This window comes from Dipodomys merriami, unplaced genomic scaffold, assembly GCF_024711535.1.
Source record: "Dipodomys merriami isolate MVZ:Mamm:240054 unplaced genomic scaffold, mDipMer1.0.p SCAF_25, whole genome shotgun sequence".
In the NCBI taxonomy this organism is placed as follows: Eukaryota; Metazoa; Chordata; class Mammalia; order Rodentia; family Heteromyidae; genus Dipodomys; species Dipodomys merriami.
This window is the reverse complement of record NW_027203937.1, coordinates 25,459,655-25,476,285: the sequence shown is the minus strand read 5'-3', so window position 1 is coordinate 25,476,285 and position 16,631 is coordinate 25,459,655. Positions and strand designations below refer to the sequence as shown.

Below are 16,631 nucleotides of genomic sequence, written 5' to 3'. Positions count from 1 at the left end.
AAAACATAGATTATATCTACAGGTCTCTAGTAAACTGGGTAGTGTCCAGGGCAACTGATTATTCACACCAAACCTCAGAAGCTCGATAAATACTTGTTAGACTGAATGCAGTTGAACTAAAGATAGGAAAGACACAAAATTGATTATAAGAGAGCTTGTGCAAAGACTAACTCCTTTCTTTTTTAAAACTTTTATTTTATTGTAAAGATGCTGTACAAAGGTGTTACAGTTACATGAGCAAGGCAATGAGTACATTTCTTGTCAAGCTTTGTTACCCCCCTCCTTTGTTTTTTGTTTTTTTTCCTACTATCCCTTCCCTCCCCCAGACTAATTCCTTTCTAACCAAGTGCTCTGAAAAAGCTTTCTGGATGGAGTCTTTGTACCCCTCCCACTTTCCTTATTTATAACCAAGGGATTGGGGGAGGGGTCTTGCATGGAAAATTGAGACACATGGAGCAACCATTACCTGGGGGAAACCAATCTTCCATTTAAAAACTCTTATCAACCCATGCACACCATTGCATCTGGAGGGGAAGACAGACATTATGCATAGAAAGCCAAATGTGCTGGAGCCCACAAAGCAGAGCTGAGACAAGTCTCTTGCTTCTTTTAGTTCCTGTGCTTCCCATCCGGGAGAGAACTGATACTGTTCAGCAGGGAAACCAAGTCTTGTTAAACCACAGTGTGCAATTTAAGAAGTTATGCTTAGACCTAGAAAGGGAAGAACCATATTCCAGGACTGTACTAAGCATCCTAAGTACCTACTATGTGTCCTGCCCTAAGCCCTTTCTAGTGTAGTCAGTCGTTCATTTAATCCTCACTAATCAGTTCTTTAGCAAGGTGTTACTTATACTTGATATATGGTAGAAATTGTGTCCCAGTCTCCCATAACTCATAATGGTGGAGCAGGCTGGTTGTATGTCCAGTGAATAGTCTTTGCACTGGTCAGCACACCCCTGCGACTGTTTGAGAGAGGAGAGCCTGGTTTGCTTTCTCTTTGGTGTTTTGTTGCATTCAGGTCCTCTGTAGTCACACATTATTTTAGAGGATCAGCTAGTACAAAACTGAGGGTCACACATTCTTGAATCTTTTCTGTTTTAACTTGGAGATTGGTTTCTTTCCCAATAGCAACCTGGAAAAGAAAGTTCTGTCTCCTCTTTGTCTAATCTTGCTGTGGTTTAGGAAGATCTTGGAAGGAGCTGAACTCACAGGGTTCCTTCTAGAAAGAGCCAAAGGACTATGCAGGTTTACACCTTTACCTCAGCAGTGCTCAGGGCATTGCTGGAAGCCAGTGCATCCTGGAGAAAGCCCAAACCCTTCCCTTGGGTTCTGAATTATGCTTTCAGGAGGATAAAGGAGAGACAAGTTTTCTCTCCTTGAGGTAGGCAGCACGGTTTTCTACTTTCAATATATATATATTTTAATTGTACACGTTTTCTCTCCTTGTGAGTGTGTCACACGCATGCATAATATCCTCTTCCTCCAAGTCCCACTGCTTCTCCAGCTAGGGGTGAAATCTTCCTTTGTTGCTTCTACTTGGGAGTTTTTGTCAGCAAAGCCCTGGTGAAGGGATCCTTGGATGAACAGGCCAAAAATGGTCCCTTATTTGATATTTTGCCTTCCCCTCTGTGTGTGTGTGTGTGTGTGTGTGTGTGTGTGTGTGTGTGTGTGTGTATACCTTCCTCCCTCCTCCCTCTCCCTTCCCTCTTTTCCTCCACTCTCTCTGCTAAATCCTTTAATCCTGGAAGACTTCACTTGAGGGAACCCCTGATTATCACTGGTTGGAGTGTCAGCACCTAAGGGAATATACCGGCAGGCCGCTTTCCCATCAGGTAAAAAAAAATGTAATTTGGAGATGAGAGTCAGGAAATCTGTGTTTTAAAGTCTTTGTTTAAATAATTCTGTTCAGACGCTGGGAAGTGGTGTTGCGTTGAAGGGAGATATGGAGACTCACTTGCTGTAGTAAGAAGCGCAGCCCTGTGCTGTCTGTCACTGCCCTCTTCAACACAGCCCATTACCCTCATTACGCGGGACAAACAACACGTGTAGGGGCCGAGCAGTTCGTTCCTGTGCAGTGTCCCTGTGCACTGGAATGAGCCTGGTCCACGTGAGAGACAATCGAGAACACGGCAGAACATGGCTTGGTCTGGGAACTAGATAGGCAAAACCTTAGAGGGTGGGGACAGAGAGATGACCGGATAGACGATCTGATATTAAGTCTATTAAGTCACCAGTACTGCTTGGAAGAGATTCCCAGGAGGGTTGGCTCCTCTGACAGTTGCCAAATCTGGTGACAGCGAGGCCAGCAAAAAAGAAGGCAGAGGGCAGAGAAAAAACCAATGTGAGGCCAAGGAAGGCCTGGACACATAGGTGTTGGTCTCTCTACTGGCCGGCAATGGTAAAAGGGTGGAGTTGGTCTTCTGGGGGTGGGGTCAGCGTGAGACGCCTGTGGCTGGAGCAGGTGTGGGGGGGTGGCGGGGTGGCGGGGGAGATGGGCCAGCCGCGCAACCTCCAGGAAACCAGCTTCCTGGACCAGAGCAAGAGACGGACTTCCCCTAGAGGCCCGGCCTGGCGGCGCGCTGTCGCCGCTGGGAGCCGGGTCTGGGGCAGCCTGTGCGGGCGCGGGTGGAGGCTCAGGCGCGTCCCTGGAGGCGGGAGCTAGGGCGGCGGGCAGGTGGGGCTGCGGGACCGGTCTCCGCCCCCACGCGCTGTCCTCGTTGGTCGGCGGCCGCCCAGCACCGGCCCCTCTCCGGAGCCGGAGCGCGATTGGTGGCGGCGCTTGTCTCTCGTAGGGGGCCGGGCCGCGCTGCTCCGCGGCTCTGCCCGCCGCTGCTGCCGCCGTCCTCCTGGCAGCGCGGGCGGGTCGGATCGCCCAGGCAGCCGGCGCCTGGTGATGGGAAGCGGCGCGGCCGCCGACCCAGGCAGTGGCAAAGTTTCCCAGACGTGCGTATCGGGGCGCACGGCTCCCGGCCACCCGTGACCGTTCTGGGAAGCCCTTAGGGATTTTTTTATTTTAATTTGGAAAAGAAAAAAAAAAGAAAGAAAATCCACCTCATTTTCTTTGTCAAGCGCTCGCGGTCCGGGTGGCCAGCGGCGGAGCTGCAAACTTGGGCACGGCGGCTCCATAGCCAATAGACCCGGCTTTGTAGAAGCTCTGGACTCGGGCGCTGGGGTACCCAGCGGCCCAGGCGTGCAAAGGGTGTGTGTGTGTGTGTGTGTGTGTGTAAGACAGAGAAAGTGTGTGTGTGTGTGTGTGTGCGTGTGTGTGTGTGTGAGCGCTGGGGAGTCCGGGGCGCACAACGAGGAGGGGGGCCCCGGAGCTCTATATGGAGGAGAGAGCCCAGAATGGTGTGCACCAGGAAGACCAAAACTTTGGTGTCCACTTGCGTGATCCTGAGCGGCATGACCAACATCATATGCTTGCTCTACGTGGGCTGGGTCACCAACTACATCGCCAGCGTGTATGTGCGGGGGCAGGAGCCGGCGCCCGACAAGAAGCTGGAGGAAGACAAAGGGGACACTCTGAAGATTATTGAGCGTTTGGACCACCTGGAGAATGTCATCAAGCAGCACATCCAAGGTACGGGCGCTCCGGGAAACTCGGGCCGCCCACCCGGGGTCGGGAGTGCCCAGCAGCTCTGCGCGGGGTGCGCTGGGGCTAGTGCGCAGCGCTCCCGCAGCTCCACGCCAGACAGCCCGGCTCCGCCGCCGCCGCCGCCGCCGCCGCGGTGGTTGGGTGGTGGTTGGCGGGGAGCTCTGGGGTCCCCTCTAGTCTGTGTGCGGGACCCTCCGTGCCTGCGGCCCTGCGCGCTTCCCCGGGGCACACGTGTGTGCGTGGGGCTGCACGCACACCGGGCTGTGCTGCTCGCTGTCGCTATGGGGGCGCGCTGCGCACGTGTCCCAATGTGCGTGTGCAACTCCGGGGGCTGCTTGCTCGCGCGGGCGCTCGGAATCGCACCTGAGTCCAGCTTGGAGTGGGTATGCGTGTGTACAAGATGTTTGTGTGTATACAAGAGAAAAAGCGAGGCTGAAAGGGCTCCTGTGCCCACGATGAGCGAGCGACGAGAGGGCTGCCCGCGCGACCCTAGCCGTTGGCGCTTAGGACCTGCAAGCTGCGGGACCAGCCTGGCTAGGAAGATTGTATCGCTCCAGCCCCAGCCCTCCAGCCTGGATGGGCTTGAACTGTGTACGTTTGGGGGGGGGGACGGTGCAAAGCCAGGGGGCAATTTGCTGGGGCGGGGTGTGTGTAAATCGATAGGTATCCTCATCACCACGTTCCACTCATCCAGGCCCTCCTAGGAGCAGGTGTCAAACCCGGGAGGAGGCGCTGGAGCTCGAGCTCAGGCGGTCCACTGCGGTGGCACCTCCGCCTAGTACCAGAGAACCCGCTCAGGGAGCCGCGCGGGTGGGACCCGGAATGGGTAAACCCCGATCCCTCTGGTAGCTCCACTCCCAAAGCCAGGGAATGGTCTGGGAGGAGCAGAGGGATCCAAGGGGTTGGGCCTGGAGTCCAGTGCTGCTCTGGGGTGGGTGTCTCCGGGCTAACAAGAGCTCCCTAGAAGGATTGGGATTTGGGGCGCTTTCATGAGGCTATAGGGTAAGAGGAGGTGTGAGGTGTCAGAGGAAGGAATGGTGTTATGGGCACTGGAGCTGGGTACACACTGACACACAGACACACAGACACAGACACACAGACACACACAGACACACACACACACACACACACACACACACACACACACACACACACACACACACACTCCTCCCTTCTCCTCCATCGTCTCCAGAACCCCCTACTATCTACTGGGCAAGTGATCTTCTCTTAGGCTCAGGGCTAAGCCTAGGTCACCTGTAAGCCAGGCAACACTCACCCCAGCAGACTGCCAGCAGGTGCGTTCTTTTGTTTACTTGGGGGTGTCTGGATTTCAGTCCTCATACTTGCTGTCCTTGCCACAGAAGGGTCCCACTCTGTCTGCATCTGGCCTGCTTCCTCCTGCGGCCAGCGTAGTTCCTTCCCTGGAAGGCCCGGCCAGGTTCAGGAGAGTGAGTATTGGCATCTCTACCCATTGTACTTCCTGATCAATGAGTTAAACACAAGCCATGGCGTTAATACTTTGGCCAGAAGTAGGATCCTGGCAGCTTTTGCCTCAAACCTGCTCCTGTTTGTCAATCAGGTATGGGGTTTGGCATGTCACTTGGTCTATCAGTGAGTGCCTGTTGCTGCTATTTCTTGTCATTCCCCCCCCCCCCCTTGGACCTGGGTTGACAATTCATCAGCACCAGAAGTACACAGACCCCTCTTGGTTGGCTTTTCCCAGTGTTCACTGGAAGACACAGGGTCATGTGTGGCATGGGCATTTCCAGTTTGCCCACTGATTTTGAGAGGTTTTTCATTCACTTTTCTTTTTTTCTTTTTGTTATTTTTTCTTTTTATTTATTTATTATTTATTTATTTTTTTGTCAGTTGTGGGGGCTGAACTCTGGACCTGGGCACTGTCCCTCAGCTCTTCAGCTCAAGGCTAGCGCCCTACCACTTGAGCCACAGAGCCACTTCTTTTTTCTGCTTATGTGGTACTGAGGAATCGAACCCAGGGGCTCATGTATGCAAGGCAAGCACTCTTCCACTGAGCCACCTTCCCAGCCCCTCCCTTGTGCTTTTCTATATGGTTAGGGAGGAGGTGAGCAGGGCTGTGTTTGTGGAGGCCCTGAGGGGACATCAGGAGCCTGTGTGCTCAGCACAGAGCCAGCCCTATCATGTTGAATGTGGACCAGGTCAAAGGGTTTATAAGGCTCTGTGTGAAAACCAGCACAATGTTGTAGAAGAAAAGAACCTTTTTGAATTTTTTCCCCATGAAACCGTATGTGCTATTCAGTACTTTCAAATATATACCTGACAGAATTGGGGGAGATGGGTAAAAAAGATGACAGTATCCTTAAAGAATGTGTTGGTCCAGTTCTCTCACATACGTGCAATGGAATTGCACAGATTGAATATCAGAAAGAATTGAAGTTCAGGATAAAAAGACAAAAGCTATCACACACAGTGTGTGTGTGTGTGTGTGTGTGTGTGTGTGTATGGAGGGGAGGGGAAGAGGAGGGTGGAATAAGGGCTTAGAAAAGACTAGATAGGAGGCAGACAGAGGACAAGGGTTATTGGTTGGTTGTGTAGTGATGGTGTAGCAATGATTGATAGCTCCCTCCAGGGTTCCCACATGGTTTAGATCTCAGGTGAGGGCAGAGGAAAGGATGGGAAAGGATGATAAGATGTGACTCCAGAACTTGACAACATGGGCCAAGTCTTGTGCATCCATTGTCACTACATTGTCAGAAGTAACAGTCAAGTGTTTGCTAGTTAGTAGTGCCTTTAGAAAATCCATTTAGTTCTTCTGAGTTGACTGCTGACTATGGGATAATGAGCAGAAAGTCACACAGTACCTACTATGTGCCAAGTCCTATTCTAAGAGCTATACATATACTGACTGAGTTACTCCTCACAATCTTATGTGCCAGGTGATACTTGCTCCATTTTACAGATTTGGAAACCAAGGCTTGGAGGGGATATTTGACTTGTCCTGGTCAGACCATGATATGTAGTACAGGAGTCTAAATTCAGCTTGAGTGTGTGTGTGTGTGTGTGTGTGTGTGTGTGTGTGTGTGTGTGTGTGTGCGTGTGTGTGTGTGTGTGTGTGTGTGTGTGTGTGTGTGTGTGTGTGTGACAAGGCTTACTGTGTATCCTGGTATGGCCTCCTGCCTCTGTCTGCCTTCTGAGTTCTGGGATTATGGGCATGTACTACCACACCCAATTATTATTATTACTTCTTTTACTATATAAAGAAAAGAGGTTTGGTTTGAGTCTCCATTCTGAAGATTAGATTAGCATCTGCCAGACTTCCTGTATTAGAGACTGTTCCTAGTCACATATGATACTGTCTCCCAAGAAGGCTAGCTGGTCACAAGGGAGGAGTATCATTGAGATGGTGAGGGTAAGGCCTCGGAGGATAGCAGAGGGGTGACACCTTAGTACCCTTTCTGTTTGGAGATATTGTCCATTGATAAACTCCAACTGCTCTGGTTGTTGTCTGGTTCCATGAGGAAGGCAGAGGCCACATTCATTTACCTAATGCTTGTGACCACTCAGGACAGATCCTGGTGTGTCTATACAGAGAATAGATACCAGATGGATAGTGGATGAATGAATGAGCAACGGGGCTAATGCCCAGCGCACCAATTAGCCATAATGAAAGTGTTGCCATTCTCCAAAGGATCTGTTTTGCTTTAGAGTGTTGCTCAGGCTCCATTGTCTCCCCGCCCTACCCCCCCCCCCCACCATTTGGAAGAAAAGCTGTCCCCGAAGCTGCAAATGTCACAGAATGCTCGGCAGGGTGTTCAATAGGACTTGCAATTAGAAGAGGCTTTGGAGCATCACCCTAGAGATCTGTTCTAGTCATCGCTGAAAGTTTGTTTTCCTCTTGGGGATTGCAGTGATATTTCATTTTAATTTGTTTTCTGATTGAATGATTTAATTAGATGGCATTGGGGAATCTCTTGGGAATGCAAATTGTATTTTTGAGATTTTTTTTTAACAAGTCGATGTGAAATGACAAGCTGGATAACTTTAGATTTTGAAATCAAGTATCTTGATGATCTGGAAGCACAAGTAAGTCTTAGCACAGGTTGAAAGCCAGGACTTTAGATCTTGCTTGAGATAGTGAAGGGCTGAAAGAAGCCTGAGTGTTAAGAGAATTTGGAAAAGAGAAATGCCCATTCATTTTTGTTTGGAGAGTCAAGACAAACAAAGGCATTTCTTCTTTTCTTGATTGGTATCTTTTTGAGTCTGCCAAATAATGTGCCAATGTGTTTTTAAAAAATATTTGTTTTAAATAGAAGAAAACTATAGCTGGGCGCTGGCAGCTCACGCCTGTAATCCTAGCTACTCAGAAGGCTGAGATCTGAGGATCACGGTTCAAAGCCAGCCTGGGCAGGAAAGTCCGTGAAACTCTTATCTCCAATAAACCACTAGAAAACCGGAAGTGGCGCTGTGGCTCAAGCCGTAGAGCTCTCACCTTGAGCTGAAGATCTCACCTTGAGCTGAAGAGCACAGGGATAGTGCCCAAGCCCAGAGTTCAAGTCCCACGACCAACCAAAAAAAAAAAAAAGAAGAGTACTGTGATTTTTTTATGGCAACGATTTGCAATGTTGAGCGCTTCCAGCTCATCTCACTTTCCTCCATAGGTGAGGTCACCATTGACATAAAATTTTATGTTCTGTCCTTTCTGTTAGAAGCATTGTATTTCATGTTTGCTACATACTTGATTGGTTCTACATTTGTGTCAGGGGGACCTCACACATGCCAGACCCTGCACTGGGGAGGGCAGGAGGTTACTGGGGATACTCATGAGCCACTTTTTGTCTTACTGTTCTGGACTTGTTTCCTAAGGACAATAGAATCCATGTTGTTCAACATGGTTGGATTTCGAGTTAGTTAGCTGAAAGACTGGCCAAGGAGGATGATCACACAAAATCTTACATGCATGCATGTATGCATGAAATACTTTCAATCTTATTCAAAAATATACATCCCATGGCCCATCTTTTTTCCCATTTTTTACTACATATATTAGTTGTACAGGGCATTACATTGTGATATCTCCATACATGCATACAATGCAACTTGACAAAATTCATCCCTTCCATCCCTTACTCTCTCCAATCTTTTTTTTTTTTTTTTTTTTTGTCAGTGGTGGGGCCTGAACTTTGAGCCTGGCCGCTGTCCCTCAGCTCTTCAGCTCAACGCTAGCGCTCTACCACTTGAGCCACAGCACCACTTCCAGCTTTTTCTGCTTATGTTGTGCTGAGGAATCGAACCCAGGGCCTCATGCATGCAAGACAAGCACTCTACCACTGAACCACCTTCCCAGTCCTCTCCCTGCTTCTTGAAGCAATCTTGGAATTGCTTCAAGAACAGTACAGTACCATTTACAAAGTACTGTAGTTTGTCCTACCCTCACACATTCAAGCAGAGTACTTCAGCTGAATTCACCCTTACATTCTCTCTTCTTGCTCCTCCCTTCTCCTCTGCTGGAGCCTGTTCCTCAAAGAGAAGCTGTTTTACATTCCTGTCATTCATTTTTAAGGACTAGATTCTGCACATACAAGAGAGAACTTGCCATGTTTGTTTTTCTGTCTTTTGTCTCTTGATGCCAGGCCAAAGCTCTGTGTTTGTGGTGGCCCTGCCCCTTGCTTTCCTCTCTTCCTGTACAAACCACACCCAGAATGTCCTGTCCATGAGCTTTGATTTCACCTCTCTTTGAAATTGTGAACAGTCTCAGTGGAGAAGCTTCCATGTGTATGATTTTTGTTTTCATCTTCTGCAGTGATTTTGCTGACATGTCATTTGACTGCTTTTGTGAAGTTTCTATCTTGTATAAAGGATAGTTACTACCTTGGATAAAGCTTTTAAATTTATTTTCTTAGGAACAACCTTTCTTATCTTATTACTAGTCAGATTTCCCCAGTTGACATACTATTTAATTAGTTGTAGTGAAAATTATAGACAGTAATAAACACGTTTGGGATAGACCCAGAAGATGGTGGAAGCCCTGTAGTTAGAAGGAGATGTGAACAGGGTGGCAGGGAGAAAAGCCACAGAGGGCAAAAACATCCTGGAGTTTATTTTGCAGAAGAAATAGAAAGCATGCTGAACCAGCAGAGGTGAGTGGAAGATCTTTTAAGAGAACATGTATTGTATTTTAAATGACTGCATAATATTCCATCACTAGTATACCGTTGTTCATTTGACCACTTCCCTATAATGGACAGTTGTTTTGCTGTTATAATTGGAGCAGAAATGGATATCTGTTCCTGTTTTTTTTTCTTTAGAGTTATTTTTAGGACTTATTTCCAGAAATGAGGTTACTATTGACCAAAGAATGTAAAAAACTTTTTCTAAAGGCAAGCTTTCCTGCATAGGCACTGGCAGGTTTGAGTATTATTTTTTTTAATTTTTAAAAAATTTTTTATTATTGTGAAAATACTGAACAGAGGGGTTACAATTACATGGGCAAGAAAATGAGTACATTTCTTATCAAGCATTGTAACCTCCTCCTTTGTTTCCCCTTCCCATCCCTTCCCATCTTCCCCCCAACCCCCTACCCAACCCTCCCCCCCAATCCTCCCCCCCCCCACACACCAAAGTTGTAAAGTTCGTTTTCAACATAACAACTTGTACATCTCATTGTTGCAACGGGTCCACCTGTATCCCTATTTAAACAATTTGTTTTTCCCCATTCCCTCCACAAATTATACCGACATTAAATACAGTGAAAGCAGGGGTTATACCGTGGGGGAGGGACATACAAAGCAACAAAGTAATAATAGGTTTAGGTATTAGTATTCAGTGTTTTCTGGGAAATGAGATCACCAGCCTTTCCATCTGTACTCTTAGGTTATTCTAGATATGACTTGATTCCTATACTACCTGCCCTGTTGGTTTTCATCTAGGGGAATTATTGTTCTCTTAGATGGCCAGTGTTCTTTATTTGTGTATCTTACTTTAGTAAATTAATTAATAATGATAAATGCTGGGTAGTGGTGACTTACACCTATGATCTTTTCCACTCAGGAGGCTATCATCTGAGGATCATAGTTTGAAGCCAGCCTGGAGAACGAACATCTTTGAGACTATCTGCAATTAATCACCAAAAGGCTGGAAGTAGAACTGTGGCTCAAGTGGTAGAGCTCCAGCTTTTAGTAAAATGGCCCAGGAATACTACCTCGGCTCTGGTTCAAGGCCCAGAAACCACCCCACCCTGACTCCCCACAAAGAAAGATAGACAGTATGCTCAGATTATGTATCATATACATATTTGTTTTAAATAGAAGTCTTAAGGTAGTATTTTTCAAACTGTGTCCACAGGAGCTCAACCTTCTTGAAGGTTTGTGGGGACTGAGAAATAAAAGGTCCCAGGAGTCTCCTTGGCCCTTCTTCTCCCAGCTCCCCACCCCAGCCAGGGCAGCAACTCTTTCGTGTGTTTTACTATTTGGAGTTCTGTAAAATATCTCATTTTTCAAAAAGCCCTGCTTCTTTCTAAGAAAGGTTAAAAATCATTCTTCATACAGGGAAGAAAAGATCAGACCATTACATTTTGGTAAGGGATGGCAGTGGCATAAAGAATTCAAGAGTGTAAACAAATCTAAGAGGAAATTGAATTTCTGGGTGGCATTCCAATAACATCTATTTACCCTCCTGAATACCATGATTAATAATGTATTACATTATATGACTAATTTCTAAATCCATTATCTTCCTTCACTGAGTCAAGATCATCCCAACAGTGGGAGAAATGGGTTATTAGCTGCATTTTGTTTCCTGAAAGTTTATTAGGCAGATTATGTGCATATTAATGTACTCTGGTTTTATCGTAACAGCTTTTTTATCACAATACAAGTCATGTCTGGGCCTAACAATCAGAAATGTCCCAAGGTGACTATTTCTCAGCCCCCTGTACTATAGCTTTAGGATGCCACCTTAAACTGGCTGGAATTCTCATCTGGTCTTCAGGAGATAAGGCTTGTGAAGAGCAGACTCTTGACATTGTCCCAGTGCTTGGAGTTGATCCAAGGAAAGGTTGGTATCTAAAAGCTAAACTAAGCAAGGCACTGGTGGCTCACACCTGTAATCCTAATTACTCAAGAGGCTGCAATCTAAGGATTGGGGTTCAAAGCCAGCCAGGGAAAGAAAGTTCATGAGACTCTAATCTCCAATTAACCACCAGAAAACTAGAAGTGGCACTGTAGCTCAAAGTGGTAGAGTGCCTAGACTGAGCAAAAAAGCTCAGGGACAGTGCTCAGGCCTTGAGTTCAAGCCCCCACAACTGACCAAAAGAAAAAAAAAAGTAAAGCTATTTGCCCTTTGGAAGGAGCTATGGCATATACATTTACATATTATCTACATTTCTACCACTAACAGAGGCTGGTACTGTGTGTGTGTGTGTGTGTGTGTGTGTGTGTGTGTGTGTGTGTGTGTGTGTGTGTATGTGTGTGTGTGTATGAATACTGGGGCTTGAACTCAGGGCCTGAGTGTTTTCCCTTAGTTATGGCACTTGACAACCTTAGCCATGACTCAAATTCTGGCTCTTTGTTGGTTTGTTGGAGGTAAGAATCTCATGGATATTCTTGCCTGTGTTGGCTTTGAACTGAGATTCTCAGATCTCAGCCCCCTCAGTAACTAGGATTACTGGCATGAGCCCCCGCCTCCATTTAGCTTAGGGACTGATACTTTGAGGGAGTTTAGTAGCAGGATTAAGAGCTGGGTCTAATTGCTTCTGTTAATAGCCCAAGACCACATCTTCATCACAGAGGGACCTTGCCAAGAAGTACAACTTTTCCCCATAACCAAAGAATTTTCATTTTTAGCTAGAAGTGTGTAGGCTGTAAAATAAATGAATTCCACATTCTTTCCCACTCACTTGACATAAATTGTTATTTGCCCTTGATAAGTAGCTTGGTGTAGAAGCTCAAGGAGAATTCAGAATGAAAAGTGTTGGAGAGCCACAGTGTGCTCTCAGAGGGCTGTGAAGGTCAGCTCCAGTCGCTCGGGCCAGTCTGCTTTGTTCTCCCAGCGATATTTATGGGATTCGGAGCCACCTCCGAGGTTATGAAGCATCTCCATTGTCATCTCACAGGATTTCTTTCTTTCTTTCTCTTTTTGGAGGTACTTGGAATTAAACTCAACCTAGTGCTTGCTAGGTGGGCATTCTACTGCTTGAGCCAATCCATTGGTGTGGATTATATATGTTGTGTTATAACACATATAATTATGTTATAATATATGTGTTTGTTATATTTTAATTGGTCGCTCTTTGTATTCTTGTGAGCCTGGATTATAATCCTCCTATTTGTGCTTCCCTTTGTCACTGGGATAACAGGAGTGTGCCATAGTCTGTCAGAACTTTATATCCACACTAGCCTTGATCCTTAATCTTCTAATCTCTGTACCTTTCAAGGTAGCTAGGATTATAGGCATGATACCACTGTGCCTAGACATTGGTTGAGATGGAATCTTGTGAACATTTATATCTGGCTGGCCTCATGACCGTGATCCACCAATCTGCATTTCCAAGTAGCTAGGATTACAGACATGATCCATTGCACCCAGCTTTACCATCTCACAGGATTTCTGATTTCACCTAACTTGCAAAGCTGAATGGACACTCCTTGCCTTGCTCTGGGATCAAAAGTTTTTGGGGTTGTCACCACCTTCCATGGCTCTATTTCTATTCAGGAGTTAGGGATGGACCCACTGTCTCATGGAGAGCAGCACTTAGGCATCATCTAATAGGCACTGGTGTCCTATACAAGGTCATCCTGGGAAACACTCCGGTGACTAGGCAAGAAGACGTCTTTGAGGAGTGAGAGAACTGTGCTCTACATAGAGCTGGAAAGAGGAGAGCTGTCCCTACATGTTGGAGGGATATTGAAATCAGGAATGGGAGGAAGAGTGGCTGAGGGTTGTTGGTTGGCACTCCAAAGGTTGGGCCGTGCAGCTTACACTCATCTCAAATATCTCTGGAAAGCTGGGGGTTCAGACTCTGTTCTGGCAGAGATTCAACTATTTTTGTTTCCTATCCTGGGGGATCCAATCCCGCTTTGCCTTGGGGGTCAGAGGCGGCTGCATTCTGCAGTGCAGTGCTGAGGGCATAGATTCTTGATGTGCCCCTCCCTTGCACACAGGCCCTCGACACACAGGGCATGCAGCCCAGGGCAGTGCCAGCATCCCAACACATTGCTACTAAATTAGTATGCATGGGAATGTGATAACCTTGAAATCTTTTTAATTTATAGAGTTAAAGTTAATCATTCATAAGTGTTGCTACTTAAATGATTATTAATGACAAATTGCCTTCCAACCGTTCCAAAGCACAGTGGGTTGTGGCAACGGCTGGGGAAGAAGGCTGCTCTGGAATCTTTTTGGGTCCCTGTGCCCTCCGTAGATACTGTGGAGTACAGTGAACTGGGATTTTAAGCAAAAAGGTCTCTGGCTGTGTAAGTGCTAATGCTTTACTGGTCTTTCTGACTCCATGATTGTGGATACAAATATGTTGCCAGATGAGTCACCCCAGTGAGGATGTGGCTCTCTTTCTCTACCTGCCATTCAACCTTTGGTTTCTGACCATTTATTTTTTGGGAGATGAAGCTAATAGTGTTAGCTGAAACTCTCAAACATCAGCAACACTGAGATATTGAGAGTTTCCTCTATGAAGCTACAGAGAACGTGAGACTGGATCTGGCAGGTGGTAATAATCACCTTCCAAGAGGATTCCATTAGACTCCTCTCTGAGGTCTCTTGCTTTGGAGTGTCTGGCTACTTTCCTTTCATGGCTTTCCTTTCACTATCAAATAAACTTAGTCTGTTTAGTTTATACATACAAAAAAGAGCTTACAAAATAGGGTGTTAAGGAAGATCATAAAAGTGGCATCTGTACTCTACCTGATGATGGAGGAAAACAACATCTAAAGAGGAGCCTTGGGGCCAACTCTATGGCCTGAACGCCTTCATTTTACCCCTTAAGTTCAAGTCTCTGACAGGCACATTTAGATTATGATTGCTAAGTGTTGCATCTTAGTCACTAGCTTTACCCTAGTCCAACTTGTTCAAACATCTCTGGCCCCTGAGAACTTAAGAGTTTAAGGCCATTAATGCCCCTAGAGGAATGGAAATATAATTCAGGATTCTTGGCAAATCAGGATTTGAAACTTGATCATGCTGATAGCATGTAGGAATTTATTTAGGGGAACAGCACCAAAATTACTGGGACCAATGAATACGAGAGTGAGAAAACTAAAGAAAGCTTTACAGTGACAAATAAGAATCCTAGATGAATCTTTCAGAGCTATGTGCATATAAAGAAGATTGATCAAACTCAAAAATTAAGGGCTGGGAAGGTGGCTCAGTGGTAGAGCGCTTGCCTTGCATGCATGAGGCCCTGGGTTTGATTCCTCAGCACCACATAAGTAAAAAGCAAAAAGCCGGAAGTGGCTCTGTGGCTCAAGTGGTAGAGTGCTAGCCTTGAGCTGAAGAGCTGAGAGACAGCGCCCAGGCCCAGAGATCAGGCCCCATGACTGAACCCCCCCAAAAAATTAAATCCCCCCAAAACAAATCCTCAAAGAAACAACCACCCCATTAATGAGTGGGCTATCGACTTAAGAGGAAATAAGAATGGCCAATAGACCCATGAAGAAATGCTCAATTTCTCTGGCCATAAAAGAAATGCAAATTGAAACAACATTGAGATTCTACCTCACCCCAGTTAGAATGGCTATAATGAAGAACTCTAATAACAGATGCTGGAGGGGATGTGGACAGAAGGGAACCCTACTGCATTGTTGGTAGGAGTGTAATCTTGTTCAACCACTCTGGAAAGCAGTATGGAAGTTCCTCAAAAGACTCCACATAATGCTCCCCTATGACCCAGCAATCCCACTTTTGGGCATTTACCCAAACCATTACAAGGCCATACAAAAGCTACCAGCACAAATATGTTTATTGCAACATTATTCACCATAGGTAAGATATGGAACCAACCCAGATATCCCTCAGTAGATGAATGGATCAAGAAAATGGGTTATATATGTACAATGGAATTCTATGCCTCCATCAGAAAGAATGACACCACCCCATTTGTTAGGAAATGGAAAGACTTGGAAAAAATCATACTAAGTGAAGCAAGCCAGACCCAAAGAAATATAGGTTCCATGGTTTCCCTCATTTGCAATAATTAGTATATGTCTAGGATAATCTTATTAGATGAGTGGAAAAGCTCAAAAGCTATGCACATATGATCATATAAGATGATGATAAGTGAAATGAACCCCAAGATATGGACACATCCCTTGTTGTTGTTTTTTTTATGTACTGTGTGATTTTTTTTTGTTTCTTTTGTATGTTCTTCCCCCTATGGTATATCCCCTGTTGTCATTGTATTTGATTTTGGTACCCTGCATCTTGTATATACATTTATCTAATTTGGAGAGGGGAAGGAGAATAACAAAATGCTGAAACAAGAACAGAGGATGACCCATTGCAACAATGATATTCACAAGACACTATGTTGGCTATGAACTTTATGGAGGGGAGGAGTCGGGGAGGTGGGAGAAGGAAGTAGTAGGAGGAAAACAAAGGAAGGGGTAACAATGCTCAACCAGAAATGTACTCATTACCTTACTCATGTAACTGCAATCCCTCTGTACAAGAATTTTTTTTTTTAAAGAATATTGGTTGTATGCAGGAACGGAGGAAGAGAACCACTTCTGTATGTCAGAGACTGGGCTAGGTGCTGATGACTTTATTACTTTATTTTTCTGATTAGGCAAATGATTCTTTTGGGCTTATGATTTCTTTTCATCTTACCACATGGTGAGGTATGGTTTTAGAGGTGAGACAATTCAGAGCTAAAGAATGCATGGCTCATTTCTAGAAGCTTGGTCTCCAGCAGGATGGCATTAAGGTGGGCTCTTAGAGTGAGGGATGGTGGGAAGTGACTAGATAGATCATTGATGACTCTGTTCTTAGACGGGATTAGTGTAGGCCTGGATCCTGGCTCCCTGGCTTCTCATCTTCTCACACAACAGAG

At 46.0% G+C, this 16,631-nt stretch overlaps 1 protein-coding gene across 1 annotated transcript in view; it reads left to right on the top strand.

The window, feature by feature from the left end:
• The first annotated feature begins 2,844 nt into the window (after positions 1-2,844).
• The window catches only part of Galnt18 (polypeptide N-acetylgalactosaminyltransferase 18), a 315,915-nt gene continuing 302,128 nt past the window's right edge, over positions 2,845-16,631 (top strand). Inside the window, exon 1 of the mRNA XM_070035320.1 lies at positions 2,845-3,580. Within this exon, the coding sequence (XP_069891421.1) occupies positions 3,346-3,580 (235 nt within the window). The 5' untranslated portion in view covers positions 2,845-3,345. The remainder of the gene's footprint in view (positions 3,581-16,631) is intronic.